Genomic DNA, 20121 nt, shown 5'->3' on the forward strand with positions numbered 1-20121 from the left:
TATAGTTGATAGTATTTGTTGAAAATTATAGGGATATTATGACATAGTAGTTTTTGCCTTTTAAAAGCTCTACTTGGCCAAGCCAGGAGGATTGCTTGAGGCCAGGAATTTGAGACCAGCCTAGACAACATGGTGAGACTCTTGTCTCTACCAAAAAAAAAAAAAAAAAAAATTAGCCAGGTGTGGTGGTGTGTGTTTATGGTCCCAGCTACTTGGGAAGCTGAGGCAGGAGGATCTCTTGAGCCCAGGAGTTCAGGGTTACAGTGGACTGTGGTCTTACCATTACACTGCAGCCTTGTGAGACCTGGCCTTTTTTTTTCTTTGAAAGCTAAGTTGAAATTTAGTATTTCAAGTTTCATGAATATCTAGAAACACAGTAGGTTAGAATGTTCTGTGTTCTGTATACTAACTTTGGAAAGGTTAGCAGAAAACAAATATTTATCTAAATCTGTCATAAACTGCTATATTTGGTAATATCGAGAATATAAAATAAGCAAGTTCATAGTCTTTGTCCTCAAAGAATTTGAAGGGGAAATTACATATATTTGTTGTAGTTTATCAGTGGTTATCAACCAAGAGTGATCTCCCACCCCACAGCCCCAGAACATTTGATAATGTCTGGAGACCAGGAATGCTGCTAAATGTCCTGCATCACATAGGACAGTCCTCTGCAACAAAAAATCATTCAGCTCACGATACCAGTAATGATGAGCTTGACAAACCCTGATACATGTTTGCATACACCCATGTTGGTCCTTATGTATTAAAGACAGCAACTGTTGAAGGGCATTGACCTACTGAGGAAGTGGTGATAAAGATGGATAGAAGGTGGTGAAGAGACATACTAGACAGAGTAGAATGAGCTGTGGAAGGAAAGCTGCATGGAGTTTCTCAATGGCAAATGACTGTCTTAGGGCCATTTGTGGAAGAGAATGAAAGACAAGGCTGGAAGGGTAAGTTGTGGCCAAGACATAGAGGCTAAATGTCCAGCTAAGCTATTTGGACTTGAGACAGTAGCCATGTTTTTGAGCAGAGGAGGTGATATTATTACAGTTCTTTGGAGAAGTAGCCTTGGTTGTATTGAAAATGGAAAGGATTAAACAGGAATAACATTGCAAAGAAAGAATTTTTTTAATATTATAACTTATTGAATAGAGGCCAAGGTGTAGAAATCATATAAGAGGAGGGAAAAAACGGTGAAAATGGTAGTGGTCATGCTAAGGCAGTAGATTTTGTTTTGTTTTAAAAAATCTTTTCAAGATCATGTACTTACTGAGGAGTTGATGACAGCTGTGGCCTCTTGTCCTAGAAAAATATGCACCATCCATTTATACCCAATTTTGCATAAAATTTCTCTACAGCTTATTATGGCCCTTGGGTTAAGAACTCCTGGTCTAAGGAAAAAGTTGGTCAGGATCTCATCTGATGGAAACTGGATTGGATTCGTGCATACCAGGATCGGGCCACCACAAATCAATTCAAGCCACCAAAATGCATGTGAGGCTGAGATAACAGTAGCTACCATTTATTGAGCACTTTATATATGAGACATTATTCTACATGCATATTTTCTCATTGTTTTTCATGATAACCCAATGAGGTAGATAGTGTCATTATACTCATTCCATAGATGAGGAATTAGACACAAAAAGATTAAGTAATTTGCCTGTGGTCACAAACGAGTAGATACCAGAACCAGGATTCAAATTTAGGCATTTGGCTTCAGAGTTCATACTTTTAATCAGTTAATTCACAATGTGAAATACAACTGTCATAGAGAATAATATTTGTGTGGGCAAGAAGAATGCTTTCTCTCCCTGTCATTAAGATATGTGGAAATCGACATCATAACCAAGAGTTACTTGCCAGTTTAGGCCACTGTAGGCTGCTATGGGCTTTTTTTTTTTTTTTTTTTTTTTTAATATGAATACCTTCAGCCTGATTAAAGATGTCTAGTTGTACTAGCTTCATTTCCTTTCTCTCTCTTCTTGGTGACATCATTGCTTTGAACCATTGTATGTTTCTCTTAGACTTATACTCTCTGAAGCTAATCTCTTTCCTAATTCCTCAAGTTTCTACAGATCTAGGGAAATGAGATTTGCCAGTTGGAGATATGGTGATGACTTAAGTTTGTATTGTGTGCAACTGGGCAGGTTGAGTTGGAGCTCAGAGGAGTGAAGTCAAGATTGGCTTCATCCACATGGAGATGATAGTTTAAGCCATAGGTGTTAAGTGAGGTTGCCAAGGGTGAGAGCAAAGAAAAGCAGGGAGGGCTGGGCACATGGCTCATGCCTGTAATCCCAGCATTTTGGGAGGCCGATGCGAGCAGATCACAAGGTGAAGAGATCAAGACCATCCTGGCCAACCTGGTGAAACCCCGTCTCTACAAAAATACAAAAATTAGCCGAGCATGGTAGTGCGCACCTGTAGTCCCAGCTACTCGGGAGGCTGAGGCAGGGGAATCGCTTGAACCCGGGAGGTGAGGTTGCAGTGAGCCGAGATCACTCCACTGCACTCCACCCTGGCGACAGAGTGGGACTCTGTCTCACAAAAAAAAAAAAAAGAAAGAAAGAAAGAAAAGAAAAGCAGTGAGGATAAACCTGTGAGTGAAACTTCTGCACTTAAGGAGCAAAAAGGATAGAGGAGGCAACTGAAGAAGTCAGGAGGAGAATGATAGTGGGCAAGGTCACAAAAGCCAAAGAACAAATTTCAGTTTAGATAATAATAATGTTAGCTCACATTTATGAAACATTTGCTATATTCTAGACATTCTTCAAAGTTCTTTAGATGCGGTAACATTTAATTTTCAATATAGCCTATTAGGGTAGGTGCTTTTATTATACGTGTTTTTACAGATGAGGACATTAAAACTTAGAGAGGTTCATTAACTTTCTGCCCTAAGTTATAGAGCTATTGCAAGGCAGTGAAGCCCATGCTCTTAACACATGAATTTGGATCTAGAGCCTGTGCTTTCAGTCACTATAAGATATTGTCACAATATTATGAAAATGCTACCGAGGCTGTAAACTGACAAAGAGGCACTTGGATTTGGTGATCATAAGAGGGATTACCTAAATAAACTATTTAATAAACTGTTTCAGTGGTTTGTATATTAATTTAGCAGTCTTTGCTGAGTGTCTGCTGTATGTTAGACACTAAGTTAAGTGCTGAGTATAGAAATGAGTAAGATTAGGTCTTTATAAATAAGGAGGTCACCTTTTTGACTACATATGTCTCTCCCTGGGAGTCTGGCTTGTTCTCCCAAACAGGTGCATAAGAATTTTGGGGTGGAAGGGGGGAAGTAGCTAGTAGTGGTTAACAGTCATGTCATTTGCAAAGCTTTTTCAGGTCAGCTTTGCTCCCTCACCTAGGTTGAAAGCAGCTGTGCTAGAGTGAGGAAGATGTGTGCCAGATTTGAGGGTTGAGAATATGGGGTAAGAAAAGTACCTTGAGTTTGTTAAGAGCTGTCAGGGTGGATGCTTTAAAAATCAATGGGAGATAAAGTGATTGCCTAGTAGCAGTGAAGACCCAAGTGAGACACTAGACAGCCTGATCCATCTACATCTTGCAAATTTTTAAAGCTGTGATCTACCAAGGTGACAAAGGACGGCGGAAGAGGCAGCAGGAGATTGCCTATGTTGATATTTTAGTATCCTCAAGGGACCAGAATTTCATCTGTGGGTTCCTTCTTAGCTTCGCCTGAAGAGATGTGGAGAAGTAAGATGTAGCAGTTGTTGGAAAATGAATTTGGGATGCCAAATCCAAGTACCGTGAAATTTGTAAACTATTTAGTAGTTATGGATCCATTGTTATTGCATAGAGCTAGAAGTGCTACATTTTGTTTGGGGCTTGTGGAAGGTTTTATTATTTTTTTTCCTAATATACAAGAAAACAGATGTTGCTTAAATCTACTTTCACCTTCTTACTATCAACATGAACTTGAACTATGAACATATCAACAGAAAGTGGTGAGAGTCTGGGTACATTTTCTTTTGAAAAGACTGCAGATAGAGCAATAACTATTGACAAAAGTATGTAAAACTTAGAAACAGGACTAATTTTTACCCAAAAGAATTTCTTAATACGCTTCCCTGCAGGTAAATGAAGCAGGTATCTAAAAGCTCTAAGTGATATTTCTGTATCTGAACATAAACATATGTCTCCCTGTCCCAAACTGTGTGTGTCTGCAGAAGAGTCCATGGAGCTTAGCCGTCGGAAGCCTTTTCCAAAAATATGTAAACAAAATTCAAATAGTGACTAAAGGACTTGTTACAGCATTTAAATGCGATAGTAATGGTAACGGCTCACAACAAGTATCCTTGCTAAGTACCAGGCACTGTTCCAAGTACCTTATATGCACAGTCATCCCTCATTATACACGGGGGATTCGGCGCATACTCAAGTCTCACAGTCAGCCCTGTGGAACCCACTTAGTGAAAAGTTGGCCCTCCATATATGTGGGCAATACTTATTTTCCATCTGTATTTGGTTGAAAAAAAATGTGCATCTAAGTGGACCCACACAGTTCAAACTGCTCTTGTTCAAGGATCAACTGTATTAACTTACTTCATCTTCATAATTACCCTGTAAGGCAGGTACTTCTATTTTATCCATTTCACAGGTGTGAAGATGGAGGCACAGGATGATTATCTTGCCCAAGATCACAGAGCACTCTGGCTCCAAGGGCCTGGGTCTCTGCCACCACACCATAGCTGCCATTCTCTATCATGATTTACGATCTAAAGGACATTGCATGCAAATTAGGCTGTACAGTGGAAGATGTGTTGGACAAACTCTTAAAAAGAATAAAACATTTCTTTCTGCTTTTGCTACTGCCTATTTACTGTTCTCCCAGTTTTTAGATTTTTTCTAAGGGAGATAAAGTGTGATTTGTAGTTATGTTTTTTGACCCAACTTTTGCAGAGAGAAAGGATAATGCCAGGTTGTAGTTAGAACGCTGGAATCAGTTGTTTTGTTGTTCTCAAGTACAGGCAGATGATTGCTCACAAGATGAGGAAATGCCCTCTTAGCTCTTTATACAAGTCAGCTTTTCTGTTGTTATGCTTTTAAAGGCCTGAGCATCCCTATTTATGACCTGTTTGGTAACATGATGTGCATGTCTACCTGAGTTTTTGGATTTTTCTTCCCAGTCCCACTAGCATATTGAATGGAAATGGAGGTGTTTGGGGGGTCATGGCTGGTCTGTCTCTTTCTAGGCAGGAGAGGAAGAGAACTGATACCTGCTGCTAGGGAGGATTAATGGCAAGAAATGGACTTGTTTTCAAATAGTCTGATATTCTAAACTAGCAGTTAGAGAGTACCTATCTCATACAAAACAGTCTTCTAAGCTCTGTGGAGGTACATACTAAGAATTAAACAGCAACCAGCTCTTACATAAAACTATAGTTTACAACAGGGGTTGACAAGCTATAGCCTACAGGCCAAATCCAGCCTATCACCTGTTTTTATGCTGCCCACAAGCTAAGAATGATTTTTATTCTTTTAAACAACTGAAAAAAATCAAATAAATAATATTTTGTGAAATGTGGGAAATACATGAAATTCCAAATTCAGTGTTTATAAGTAAAGTTTGATTGGAACACAGCCCCACTCATTTGTTACTGTATTGTCTGTGGCTGCTTCTGTGCTACAATAGCAGAGTTGGGTAGTTGCTGTGGAGACCCAATGGCCTATTACAGAAAAAGTTTGCAAACCCCTGTTTTACAGAGTTCTTTGATACACATGTTCCTAGAATCATCTTGACAGTGTGCAGCATAGGTAGGGCAAATATTCTCCTTCCTATTCTATAGATGAAAAAGGGAGGTTTAGATAGTGACCCTCCTTAAGTCCCAAGAGAGGGCCACAACTGAACTCTGGGCCTTTTGCATCTATAATACGGGACTCTGGTTTTTTTCCTGCTCTTGTCTACTGCATCCACCCAAGACATACTTTTGTTGTAGTAAAATAAAATATACAGAAAAAGTGAGAACCATATTAACTGGCATGTTAGTGAGGATTTTTAATGACTAAAGCTTCATTTCCAGGTGCTGACTGGATTTTCCTTTAATATGACACGGATTCCCAAAATAGAAATTTGAGAACGTACTCCACCTCTGGTTAAATTAATTTGGTTGAACACAGATTTCCATTGTTTCCTTGGAAACTGGTTTCTGGTGATATCGTAGCTCCCTCAGGGATATTTAAAAAATGGTAGTGCCTTTTAACAGATGTCCTTGCTAGACTGCCCCGGGTCTTTGAACATCCATTGGGCATCATTGGCTACATATCTTCATTTCTGTCTAACAAGCCTTAATCTGTTCCCTGGAAATTTAGTATCACTGCCACCAAGCGGCTAAACTTCTGATTTGTTTGTTTTTACCAATTAAATTTCTAATAATCTCTAAATGAAACCAGTGTTCCCTTTTTCAGACTATGCCTACTTCAGGAGGCCAGATATTGGGCAAAACAGGCTGGTTTCTTCTAGTAAAGCATTTAGAAAATATTGCCTATTAAAAAATATTTTATGACTTCCTGCTGGGCTGGTTTTAAGTGAAATATGGTGGGGAGATTTATTTACAGTTCTCTGTGTGTGTGTCTTTCTCTTTGCTTTTCTCTAATGAAGCTCAAAGCATCAGGCCGTTTATCAGAGATAATTATACAACAGATGGAGTTTTTCTGATATATAATAGTCTCAAAGTGGAAGATTCTTTCCCATAATGAAGAATGCCCAAACTTTAAATGTCTCTTTTGATTTTAATTTAACGGTGTTTTTTTCCCCAGTGCATTTATTTATTCATCCCAAAGCTGGTTCTGCAAAGCATGCTGCTTTTATTAGGGCTGTGTTCTGAAAAGATTGATACTTTGCAGTACAGTGTAATAATGTACAGTTATATGCTATATTGAAGTGAAGAGCCATAATTTATCAAAAATCAATGTGTGAGATCATTAAGTTAATCTCTGTCAAAATACAGGAGTTGAGCAGTTCAGCAGTGTTTTCTTATAGAAATTCTTTCTGTTCCATAATGTCAGTTGGATAGGAACTTGTTTAAGTACTGGTAGTATCATCTGACCTTCCATTTGTAGTCAAAATAAGAACCAAATTAAAGCAAAACCATGATTTTTAAGTTATTCATTTTCTGGCTTGCTTTTCTTTTTCAAAACTTTTAATCCTATTTTTAAGTATGCAAGTAAAACATGACTACATTCTCAATTTTTGAATTACAAAGACACAGGTTTAGATAGAATAGAACATGAAAATATTCTAACGTCACCATCATCAATCACCACCACCCAATTCCTACTTTTTACAGAAATAACCGCTGTTTATTCATTATGGGTTGTATTTTTTCTATGCAGCTGTGTACATGTTTACATACAAGATATTATCTTGGCTGGGTGCCGTGGCTTGCGCCTGTAATCCCAGCACTTTGGGAGGCTGAGGTGGGCAGATCACCAGGTCAGGAGTTCAAGACTAACCTGGTCGACATGGTGAAACCCCCACCTCTACTAAAAATACAAAAATTAGCCTGGCATGGTGTCAGGCCCCTGTAATTCCAGCTACTCGGGAGGCTGAGGCAGGAGAATCGCTTGAACCCGGGAGGCGAAGGTTGCAGTGAGCCGAGATCACTCTAGCCTGGGCAACAAGAATGAAACTTAGTCTAAAAAAAAAAAGATTTTATTTTTATATAAATGACAGCATACTGTATATATTGTTTTATAACTTGCTTTTTAACTTAATATATTTTAGAGCTCTTTCCAAGTCTACACATGGAGATCTGCCTTACTCCTGCATAATATTCTGTATTGCCCTTACTATCCTTTTCTCTACTCTCTTCTCTGGAGGTTGTTTTTAATATTTCACTATTATGAGCCATGTCAAGTAAACATTTTTGTACGTGGCTAATGGTTCATATGTTATTTTTCCATGATAAATACATAGAAGAGGAACTAACAAATCAGAGAATATGTATATTTAAAGTTTTGATTTGCATGGCAATATTACCTTCCAAAATGACTGTATGACTTCATATTCCTAAGAATGATGTTTGAGAGTGATTGTTTACCACAGCATTACCAATATTAGGTGGGTTTTTTCTTTGTTTCTTTTTCTTTTTTTTAATAAGTTGGGCAAAAGAATAGCTCATTTTAACTTGTGTTTTCCAGACATCTCCTGATAGTGAGATTCAGCATTGTTTTATATGTTTATTAGCAATTTATAAGTCTCCAGTGATTTGCCTATCAGTGTTGTTCTTTGCTTATTTATTTTTTATTAACTATTTTTTTCTTACTGATTTGTAGGAATTCTTTTATATATATATATGTAACAAATTCTGGATAAGTATTTGTTACATATATGTAAAAAAAGAATTCTAGATAAGTATTTGTTACATATATTGCCAGTTTCTTTTGGTATGTTACTTGGCTTTTAATTTTCATTTGAGTGCCTTGTATTCATTAGAATTTTTTAAACTTTAAGTCTGTTGGTCTTTTGTCTTCCAGTTTTCTGTCTTTCTTAGAAGGCTGTCTGAATCGTAGAGTTATAAAAATATTTTTCTATATACATTTAATACTTTCATGGTTTATCTTTTTCTATCGTTAGCTCTTGAGCCCATCTGGAATTTATTTTGTATTTAAGGCATAGAGATTTACCTTTATTTTTTTTTCCCAAGTGGATAACCAGTTATGCAAAAACCATTCATTGAATAGTCCTAGTTTAAAATGCTAATACTATTACATAAACATAGATCTGTTCCTAGGCTCTTTATTTTGTTTTATTGGTCAACCTGTATATTTCTGAAACTGGAATATACCTTTATAGTATGTATCAGTAGCTTCTGATTTGGATTATATTGAATATATAGATTTTTTTCAGAATAATTGACATTTTAATAAACTTTTGGGTCTTCTCATAAAGGAATATAGTTTGTCTTTATTTATTCAAACCTTCTTCTCTGTTCTTGGCAAGAGAATGTCATCTCTGCACAAGTTTAGAGACTAAGCACCAAATTAGCAGAGGCTTTATTTTATGCTACTTTGCTCTGTCCCAGAACACCTAGCACACTGCTGGCATAGTACTCAATAAATGGTTAGTGATTTAAATATTTAGGAAAAGTTTTGTTTTTAATTTTTCTTACTTTTAGAAACCTACTTTATGTGTTTTGATACATTAAAGAAGGGACTTCTCATTGCCTGTACCTGATTTTTGAATAGCTACTTAATTTTTTAAAATAATTTTCTGTACCATACAGTAACCCCAAGACAAAGCAACTCAAAAAAAAGCAATGTCCCTACCAGATTTTGAAAATTTGGATGCTTTGTGGTGGTAACAATTCATCTCAGAGTTTTGGAATAATGAGAATCATTTTCTGTTTCTCTCTCTCTCTCTCTCTCTCTCTCTCTCTGTCTCTGTCTTCTGTACAAATAGGCACTTGCCTGTTGTAAAATAACCATTTTTGCTCGTTGGTATTTATCACCTAAATTTCCCTCTTGAAGATTCCCACTTGCAAGAGAGAATACTAGCAAGCTTTTAATACTCATTTTCAAAAGTCCCTTAAGAAGTCTGCAGATCTGAAAGGTTAGTTTCCCAAAAGATTACCTCAGTCACTTGTGAGATTATACAGTTACTGATATTCAAACTAGATTTTCAAGCAACATCATCACTGTCCCCCCTGCCCCCAATATGGATTTCTTTAAATGTTCGTATTAAATTAAATGCTCTGTCCTTCTCTGTGAAAGTAAAGGTCATGTAAACAACCACACTTCACACAGCTTTAGCTCTTGCACTCGTCATATTTTTATTTTGTGTAGGTACAAGTAATATGTGACACTGTGCTGATTTTAAATTAAATCTAAGCTTTATTTATGACAAAAATGTTTGGCTGGAAAAAAAAACATAATGGCATTTATGTGAATGTGTTGAAGCAGCCATTTTAAGCTTACATAAATATATTTTAATTGTGCTTGTGAACTTCTTTCTGAAAATTCAGAGCTGCCAATGCCAAAAAATGACTATGTAACTGTACATTTTGTATTCATGGCCTCTGTTACTTTATAAACCATCTCACTTTTTGATCCATCAAAAAGATGATTCTTTAGATTTAATAAAAACAATAAGATGTCACCTTAGTGAGGAATTTTTAAAATTCTGAAATATCAGTATAATCCCTTCACTACACAATTAAAATTGTGACATTTTCAACTATTAGTTGCAAAGAGAGATCCTATTATTAAGACCTGACAGTGTTCACTTCTGTCTGTAAAGCAAGACAGTTGGACTAAGGTAATTTCCGTTTAGTGTCACTCATCATATTCCAGCTGTGGTACAGCTAGCTATGGGAAAGTTTCAGCAAAGAGGCAGAAGAGAAGGGCACCGGTGTTCCAAGTTGTTTTTACAAGTCCACGCAACAGTACCTGTGGCCTGAATAGATGTCTTTTTTTCATTAGTCCTGAAGCCTCTTAGGAAGAACATGCACCAGTCATTTCCCTTTCTAAGGAAAGTGTTGCAACCTTTTTTCAGTAGCTGCTGCAGGCTGAGATTTATGAGAATAGTCTTGCTAGCTGAACTATGTTTGAAAAAAAAAAAAAGCTCTTCCAGTACTGAGTGGTGTCTCCATTAATGTTATGAGAATCATGCTTGTGTTGATGGTAAAATGCAAATGATGCAAATCTAGAAATCGGAGTTGAGCCTTAGTTAAGCCTGTAAATAGTCAAAAGTGAAGCCTAAATTGGAGAGGTGACAGCCCCTAATTTTGTATTCGTATTAAATATGCTTTGTCACAAGAGAAAAACAAAACAGTGTCTAAAATTAGTACTGATTTTATTAGCCAGGTGATATTTCGACCTCTAACAAAATGGGGATTATTCTATTTTTATCCCCAAGAGGGTGATGATGTCTTAGAATGTCACTGTTAATCGCTGTTGGACTTTATCACATTTTGAAGTATCAGTGGTAAGCGTTTGTCAGCATCTTAACATATGGAAAGGTATAGGATTCTAGGTGAGAGATTACATCTGAAAAACTAAAATTGAACATATTTAACTGCTTACCCAGAATCCTTTGAGAGTTCCATGAAACATGTTTTTACTCTTCTTACATACGTAGCAGAAATGGAATGTCTTGGTATGAAATTTTGACTAGCTTATTCCACTATCCCTTACCTTTATTTACTTAAATATTCACATTTTGTTGAGACTGGGAAACCCTTTTACTGTTATTTACACTTAGTACATCAGTTGGCTTCTGCAAGACTAGAAATAAGTCAGTTGGCACGTAAGGAGTATGGGGAAATTGGATCTTATATTAACCTTTAGGTTCACTGGTTCTATACCAGTGGTTCTCAAATGTGGTCCAAAGATCCGTAGAAGTCCCCAAGTCCCTCTTAGGGCATCCATGAGATCTTTCCTTTTCCAACTACATATTTATGTAATAGTGCGTTTTCTTCATATTCATATAAATTAAATACAGATATAGACATGAAAATCCAAGTAGCTTCCTTTAAGCCAGGCCACTCTCATTATTTTTTAAGTTGCAGTTATTTTTCATAAAAGAGTAAGTTTTTATGTTGACGTCTAATTATTTTAATTTTAAATGAAAACATTTTTGTCAAGTTATAATTTCATATGGGATAAATATCAATGATGTAAGATACATAAAAAAAGTTTCTTAGTGTCCTTAGTAATTTTTAAGCTTTAAAAGTTCTCAAGACAGAAAATACTAGCATGAGGACTACCATGCTAGTAAAGAAGTTACAGAAGAAAAGCTTGGAGTTAGCAGAGGTTGGTTCATGAGGCTAAGAAAAGAAGCCATCTCCATAAAAGTGCAAGGTGAAGCAGCAGTTGCTGATGTAGAAGCTGTAGCAAGTTAACAAAAATACCTAGCTGAGATCGCTGATGAAAGTGACTACACTAAACAGCAGATTTTCAAAATAGCCCAAATAACCTTCTATTGGAAGAAGATGCCATCCAGGACTTACAGGAGGAAAAGTCAGTCCCTGGCTTCAAAGGACAGTATGACCCTCTTGTTAGGGGCTAATGTAGCTGGTGACTTTAAGTGGAAGCCAGTGCTTATTTACCCTTCTGAAAATCCTAGGGCACTTAAGAATTCTGCTACATCCGCTCTGCCTGTGTTCTGTAAATGGAACAACAAAGCCTGGATGACTGCACATCTGTTTATAGCATCATTCACTGAATATTTTAAGCCTACTGTATAGACCTACTGCTGAGAAAAAGATTCCTTTCAAAATATTATTGTTCATTGACAATACACCTTGTCACCCAAGAGCTCTGATGGAGAGGTACAAGGAAATTTATGTTTCCATGCCTGGTAACACAGCATTGATTCTGTAGTCCATGGATTAAGGAGTCATTTTGAGTTTTAAGTCATAATTATTTAAGAACTACATTTTACAAGGCTATAGCTGCCATAGATACTGATTCCTCTCATGGATCGGCCAAAGTAAATGGAAGATCATCTAGAAAGGACTCACCATTCTAGATGCCATTAAGACCATCTGTGATTCATGGGAGAAGGTCAAAATATCAACATTAACAGAGGTTTGGAAGAAGTTGATTCTAACCCTCATGGATGATTTTGAGGGGTTCAAGACTTGGGCAGGGGAAATAATTGCAGATGTGGTGGAAATCACAAGAGGAGTAGAATTAGAAGTGGAGCCTGATGAGGTGACTGAATTGCAATCTCATTATAAAACTTTAATGGATGAGGAGCTGCTTCATATGATTGAGCAAAGGAAAGTGGTTTCTTGAGATGGAATCTACTCCTGGTGAAGATACTGTGAACATTATTGAAATGGCAACAAAAAATCTAGAATATTACATAAACTTAGTTGATAAAACAATAGCAGAGTTTGAGAGGATTGACTCCAATTTTAAAGAAGTCCTGTGGGTAAAATGCTGTCAAACAGCGTTACTACAGAGAAATCTTTTGTGAAAGGAAGAGTCAGTTGATCTGGCAGAGTTGGGTTTTTTTGTTTGTTTGTTTGAGACAGAGCCTCGCTCTGTCGCCCAGCCTGGAGTGCAGTGGCGCAATCTCTGCTCACTACAACCTCCACCTCCCGGGTTCACGCCATTCTCCTGCCTCAGCCTCCCGACTAGCTGAGACTACAGGCGCCCGCCACCACACCCAACTAATTTTTTTGTATTTTTAGTAGAGATTGGGTTTCACCGTGTTAGCCAGGATGGTCTCAATCTCTTGACCTTGTGATCCGCCTCCCTCAGCCTCGCAAAGTGCTGGGATTACAGATGTGAGCCACCGCGCCCAGCCTCGTTTTCTTTTTTTAAGAAATTGCTGCACCTACCCCATTTTTCAGCAGCTACCACCCCCTGATCAGTTAGCAGCCATCAACATTGAAGTAAGATCCTTCACTAGCAAGAAGAGTATGAATCACTGAAGACTCAGATGATCATTAGCATTTTTTTTAGAAATAAAGTTTTATAAAATTAAGGTATGTACATTGTTTCTTGGACATCATGCTGTTGCACACTTAATAGACTCTACAACATAGTATAAATATAAGTTTTATATTCATTGAGAAGCCAAAAAATTTGTGCAACTCGAACTTTATTGCCATATTTGCTTTATTACGGTGGTCTGGAACCAAACCCATAATATCTCTGAGGTATGCCTGTAATTGTTTAGGGGAGTTAAGGTGGAGTGGTAATACGATTTTGTTGAGAAAGACACCCTTATTAGCAAAATAGATAAGCTACCAATTGCAACTTTTGACCCACTTTGAAAATTCCCTTCTCGTAAATTACTAATTTAGATTTAAATAGTGTGAAAGATCATGTACTGAGTTAGGATTAGAACTTCTAACTCTGGGAGATTAACACTTAGATTCCTTAAAAAGTTTTGTAAATGGTTTAATTTGGAAGTTTCATTTGGAGAAATAAGAGGGCTATTATCTGTGTGTTGAAGAATTTCTGTAAACTTAGATTCCAACTCACTATATGTATCCTTGTTTTTAATTGATAGGGCTTTTCAAACTCAATTATATAGACAGCCTAGTTGTGTCCTTTCTGATTAAAACAATTCATGAATTCCAGGTTTAGGGTGAGGTTGGAGATTAGGGTTTTCTTTTCTGAAGAGATTACTTTTCTTGTGCGTTCTACTGTGTACCTGATACACATTAAATACTGTCAATTCTTTGCTATTTTAAATCTCCATTTGTATATTGAAGGTAAAAGAAGGAATATTTAACTGCTCAAGAAATGTAGATTGTTTGAATTTTTTGAAGATAATTTTACATTCTTAACATGGACACATCAGGAAACAGTGCAGTTTGTTTCACTATCTCCATTGCATAGATTTTTTGAGGTTTATTTTGTCCTTTTTTTTTTTAAGAGGAAGCCTCATCAAGAAATTCTTGATAAGATATCCTGAATCTCTCTCTGCCCAGGGAGGCTTAGGAGGAAAAAAAAAAAAGATATTCTGAATCTCTACAGAAGGGAGAGAATTGTAGCCCTTTAATTTGTTGTCCACAATTACCTTTAGAACTGTGAGCCTGGAAAAGTGAGATGCTGCAAAGGTAAACAATGTACAGATTATGATAGAGTGGAATTGACAAGCTGGTTAAAAACGGATGATGCATTTTTAATTAGCCTACAGTGCCTTTAGTTGATAAAATAATTAGATACTTTTATGTAAATGTCAAGTTAATTAAGTAAGAAAATTGAAGTGTTACAGATCTACAAAAGGAATGGCTATTTTTGCGTATTAATGTTTTACAGTTACTATGAAAGGACTGATAGTAGAATATTTGATTATTGTGCTTCTGGCAATGTTTAGCTGACCAATTCCGTGGTAGTCTATTTTTTTCTAATTGATGTGCTATTATTTGTGTTGAAGGTTTTTAGCACATGATTAACTGCAGCAAGTCAGGGCTAGTGGAACCAGAAGCCAAAAATAACCAGTCATCACAGCTATTTTAACAAAACTTTTCAGAGTAGATTGTTGATCTCTATTTCAAGATTAAGAAGAAATGGTATTTGTATTTACTCAGCTGTGGATTTTGAGTGCGTGAAAGGCTAAATGCAGCTATCCTCCAAACCACTGTTCTTGACTTCCTCCTTGAGTTGTAGTCTTCAACTAGCCGATGGGATTGACCACTACATGAGTAGGTAGCCCTGGGTTTTTTGACATGCTCAGTAACTCTATAGGAGACTGGAAAAATATAAGAATTCTGGTGCTTCACTTTGAAATGTGTGTGTTGATAGTTAATGGGGTATCTTTATTTAGTTCTGTTTTTGCAGGTTACAGTGAAGTGAGTATGCAGATTTGACCCATGTCTTCAACTTTATAGGGCTGCAGTCAGTACTCCTTCCCCGGGAAAATCTACTGCCATATTGCAAATGCTGTAACAATTTCTACTTGTTGGGAATACAGCTGAAGAATATAGTTTCATGGCTTTTATGTGGAATTGCAAATGTGATCCATAGTGCTGCATTATGTATGACATCTTTAATACAAGAATAGAAACATCCCTAGAAGAAAAGGTAGAATATTCACTCTTCTCTAGTCACAAACCAGTTACCAGAGGCTTTATTCACATGCAAACTCCAAACTTTAAATTGTTGAAACTTGACGTTTTTTAAGGAAAAAGTTCTCTGAATGTAATATCAAATGCAAAATGTTAGTCTGTTAATAAATATCTCCGGATAATGAAGAAACTTGAAAAAATTCAGTTAATTTGCTTTAGCAAAAGAAAGCAAAAAGCATTTATGATGATTGGCTAAAAGTTATTTCAGGTTGGTTAATCTTGATATCATCTGGCTCAGAATCCCAAGAACCTGTCGTATTAAGCAAGGAACTTTGTAATTTTTTTAGACATTAATAAACCCAAACTCAGTTGCCACTGATACAGGCTAGAAGATAATGGTTTTAATTGTTCTGTGCTTAGAAATACATCTATTGTCCCAACCTCAGTCCCGGTCAACACACACACATACATACTACATTTATCTATAGAACCCACAATCATGAAGAGGCTTTCTCACCTTTTTCTTTAGTTACTACCTCTGTCTACCCTGTTGTTTGGAAAGAAGAAGAAAGGTGAAAAATGGGAGCCAAGTTTACAGTGAGTCATGGGGACTTATGCCAGCCACACTCTCAGGCATTAGAAAGTCCAGAAAGGAACTTTGACCCTTAATGTCAACTCTCAAAACTATTTTGTTTGCTGTAACCAAATGTTACCCATGTTATATATTTTGTTGTTGTTGTGGACAGAAACCTGAAAACATTTTCTGTGAGTGGCCCTTAATTTCCTGCATTGATTTTAACAGAGTTGATTTGGAACTACCTGTAATTGTGTGGATGACAGCGCAATTAGTGTAGAATATATGTGTGGTGCTGATATGTTCCTGTTCTGGGTTTTAAAGTGTTTCATAGGTTGTAGTTTGCCAGACCAAATTTAACTCTAAGCTCTCTGTTTATAACATTGCCCAATTATCAAAGCTGGGATATATTATTACTGCCAGTTACTCTTGCTGTCAATTTGTCTTGGCTCAACTATGGTTCCATTTGTACTTTACTGTAATATAGTGAATACATTGGATTAGGTTGTTAGTTTAACAAGCTCTCTGGAGAACACCTTCATGATGATGCATGTTGAGATATGCTAGGAAGCCTTAAAGTTTATTTGCAGAAACCTACAGAAATGTATTCACTAGAAATTTTTAAAAGAATAAACTCTCAACCTAAAGACAAGGTAAAGATTCTCTTATTTGATAATCCTCTAGAACATTTGTAAATATGGGTGTTAATTCATGAGTCTCAGCCAGATTTCTTTAGGGATTTTGATTTGACAGTTTCTCCTTTCTTATATAATTCTACTGGATGAATTATTTTATGTGCTTTAAAAAAAGCATTTTGTTAGTTAAGCTGTTACCCTTGTGCACTGTGCAGCTCATGGTGTTATGGGAACTTAGTGATCTTGGCCAGATACCGAGTTAGGGGTAATCAGAAATTAGAAATGACTGGACTGTTAATATTTACATTGTGCTCAGCTGGTTTATAAAAGTACACTAACTTCCTCCTATGTCCACCCCAATCTCTTACATCAAAATTTCCAGGGTCAGGGCTTGGGAACTTGTATTTTAAAAAATGATCCCCAGGACTTTCTGGGTGTTGGGAATGTTCTCATATTTTAATCTATGGTCGTTACATAGTGTGTATGTGTTAAAATCCCTCAGGATGTACATTTAAGTTCTATACACATCATTCTAATATTGCATTCTCTCAAATGTTACACCCTAATTTTAAAAGTTCCTCCAAAAAAAAAAAAAACACCACATGTTCTCACTCATAAATGGGAGTTGAACAATGAAAACACATGGACACAGAGAGGGGAACATCACACACCAGAGCCTGTTGGAGGGTGGGGGTCTAGGGGAGGGATAGCATTAGGAGAAATACCTAATGTAGATGACAGGTTGATGGGTGCAGCAAACCACCGTGGCACGTGTATACCTATGTAACAAACCTGCACATTCTGCACATGTATCCCAGAACTTAAAGTATAAAATATATATATATATTAAAATATATAATCTGTTACTCTTCTGATTAAATAGTTCGCAGTAGTCACTTAATGAACGTTATTAAGCATTCACTGTCTATGTAGCAATGACCCAACAGTAGATAACAGTGTGATTCTTGATCCTTGGGAACATAAAATCAAGTGGAAGAGAAAGTGATAATACGTAATATAAAGTTTTATGGTTTATGACATCTTTCTGTACAGATGATTCATCAAAAGTCGCTTATTGGCAGTTTTACTATTTCCATTTTTTTGTTTGTTTTGTTAAAGAAACCGAGGATCACTTATGCAAGATTACTCAGCAAGTAGGGAGTAGTTGTCAGACTTTAACTCAGTCTTCTAAAAAGCCTATACTTTTCCAGAAATAAGAAGGTTTCAGTTAACAAAAACAAAGAACCCTCACATGGAAGCAGAAGTTACAGCATTTTATGGAGCTATAGAAGCCAGTCCAGGAGGGTTTTTGAGGATGTTGAGGCTGTGTTAGCTTTGCATGTTTCTCATTGTCTCTTCTTGTTCCCTGTTTTCATGTCGCAGTTTACCATTTGAACCTCTGGAATTTTAGTCCATTACACTTTCTCTGGTGAATGTGGCATTTGTAGAAAAATGTTCAGTTGAAATTACTCTGCTCTCTGGTCTGCCTTTCAAAACTGCAATTTATTCTTGCCTCATTTTCAAATTCTTGCATTTCCAAGTAATACAAGCCAATGATGAATGTTCTCCTTCCTCATTACATATAGCCTTTATTACCTGTTTCATGTTCTTTGGCACTCGGCCACTTTCTATCTAGCTATTTATTGCTGTCATGTATTGTTCTGTATTTATGTACAGAAGTTTTTTCTTTTTTTTTTTTTTTTAAAGAAAGATTATGATCTCCATGACTGTGTGGTGACACATAGTAGGTATTTGCTAAGTGTTCTTTGAAGTCAACAGTGCACTTACTTGGTTTTTTCCTCTTTTAAAATTTCCCATCTGTGTCTTCTTACACTCACTAAGGGTTGTTGCTGTTATGGCCTTGTTATAGTAAAGAGTAAGCTAAGAGGGAGCTCCTTAGGTGGGCTCTCCAAGTCCTTAAACCCATGAATCTCGGCACTATACACTCTAGGAACAGGTCTCAGAGCTCTTTCATCTTTCCCTCCTTTTCAGTGAGTAACTTAAATGATATGAATTATTGTTGTAGGAGATACACAACTCTGCCAAGTAACCATCTTTTACTTCTGCTAGTCACAGTCACCTGGGGACCCTTTTTAAAATAAATGTGTAACCTTTGCCTATGTGTCCTATTCCTTTATGATCACCACTGCCCATCCCAGGGCATGTCATTGGGGAGTGTTGGGGTATGTATCAATATCAACCTCAGAATGTGTTGAAGGTCTTGATTTTGCAGAATGAAATTATTGATTTTCAAGCCTTCACTCACCCAACAACTATATCTCTTGCATACTCTTGAATTATGCTTATGCATCAGATCTCTGGGCCCACCAAGATTCCATAAAGGGCCTCTCGATATCATATTTCTTATAATGAAACTAGATATTCTTCCTTGGTCAGCAATGCTTTCTTTATATATGAGAATGATTCTTATTTCTTCTGACAAGCAGTTTATTGTTTCTTAAGGCCCCCTCCCCTTATTATGTAAGGCTAGTTTTTCAGTAAATTCCAAGGTAGAGTGACTGCTGAGAAACCAACCTAAGAGAGAGTACTCTTGCTCATCGTTCCGTGGAAGATTGCATCTCCCCAAACTTGTGGGTAATTTCCTCTCACCCAGATCTGAATTCTAATTAAATTTTTATTCTTTAACTTGTTAACATTATGTGAGACTCGGCTGTTTGTTTTTTTTTTTATGAAAAGCATGTTAGAATGTAGAAAGACTATGCATCTCTGTAGACTAAATTGCTGAACTAAAATTAGGTCCTTAGAATTAACCCACCACCACCACCACCACCGTCTTTCCTACTACTTCTCCTCGTTATATTTTCAGGTTGATCTTTTCCTTTTTAAAGTTTCTCTTTACTCAGAAAAGCAACTATATGGGCATGTAAAGGATGTGTCCTGACTGATGCACCTGCCTTTCTGTTTCTAGGTGGGCCATGCACAGACACAGCTCATGTCTCATTAATCACACCAACAAAAAGATCCTGTGGTACAGGTATGTACGTCATTCTTATGTGAATTCATCCTTATTTGAATTCTTCACAGAAGTTAGCAACTGGTTCTAACTTGGTGTGCTTCTCAGGGTACTCTGATTTCTTCCATCAGTTGTGAGGTGATATGTGCTTAGTATTCACGGCGGAGTGTCAGCAGAGGTCAGAATGATGTTTTTGGGGAGTCAGATTGACTGAGTAAATGCAGCTAGATCCAAGAAGGTGGACATCAAAATATACATAATTTCTAATATCTGAAGAACGTTATTAAGACACAACAGAAATGCAGATCATTGCCCAGTTTGTAGCATGTAACTAATCTGAGGGCCAAGATTGAAATTTTAATAGTTTTAATGTAGAAAATCAGTGTTTTAAATTGACTATTGTAGTATCCTAGTATTTTTGGATAATTATTTTCTGTCATTCGA

At 36.8% G+C, this 20121-nt stretch overlaps 1 protein-coding gene across 6 annotated transcripts in view; it reads left to right on the top strand.

Annotated features, from left to right (window-relative positions):
- Nucleotides 1-20121, top strand: part of ZFAND3 (zinc finger AN1-type containing 3) — a 335462-nt gene that overhangs the window by 243681 nt on the left and 71660 nt on the right. For 4 of the 6 annotated variants that reach the window (XM_009451183.5, XM_063812421.1, XM_063812424.1 and 1 more), the window contains one exon: nucleotides 19633-19698. The exons of the other annotated variants lie outside the window; for them this stretch is intronic. In XM_009451183.5, coding sequence (XP_009449458.2) covers nucleotides 19633-19698 — 66 coding nt within the window. The remainder of the gene's footprint in view (nucleotides 1-19632; nucleotides 19699-20121) is intronic. 6 annotated transcript variants of the gene reach the window in all.

This window comes from Pan troglodytes, chromosome 5 (genome assembly GCF_028858775.2).
Source record: "Pan troglodytes isolate AG18354 chromosome 5, NHGRI_mPanTro3-v2.0_pri, whole genome shotgun sequence".
Lineage (NCBI taxonomy): Eukaryota > Metazoa > Chordata > Mammalia > Primates > Hominidae > Pan > Pan troglodytes.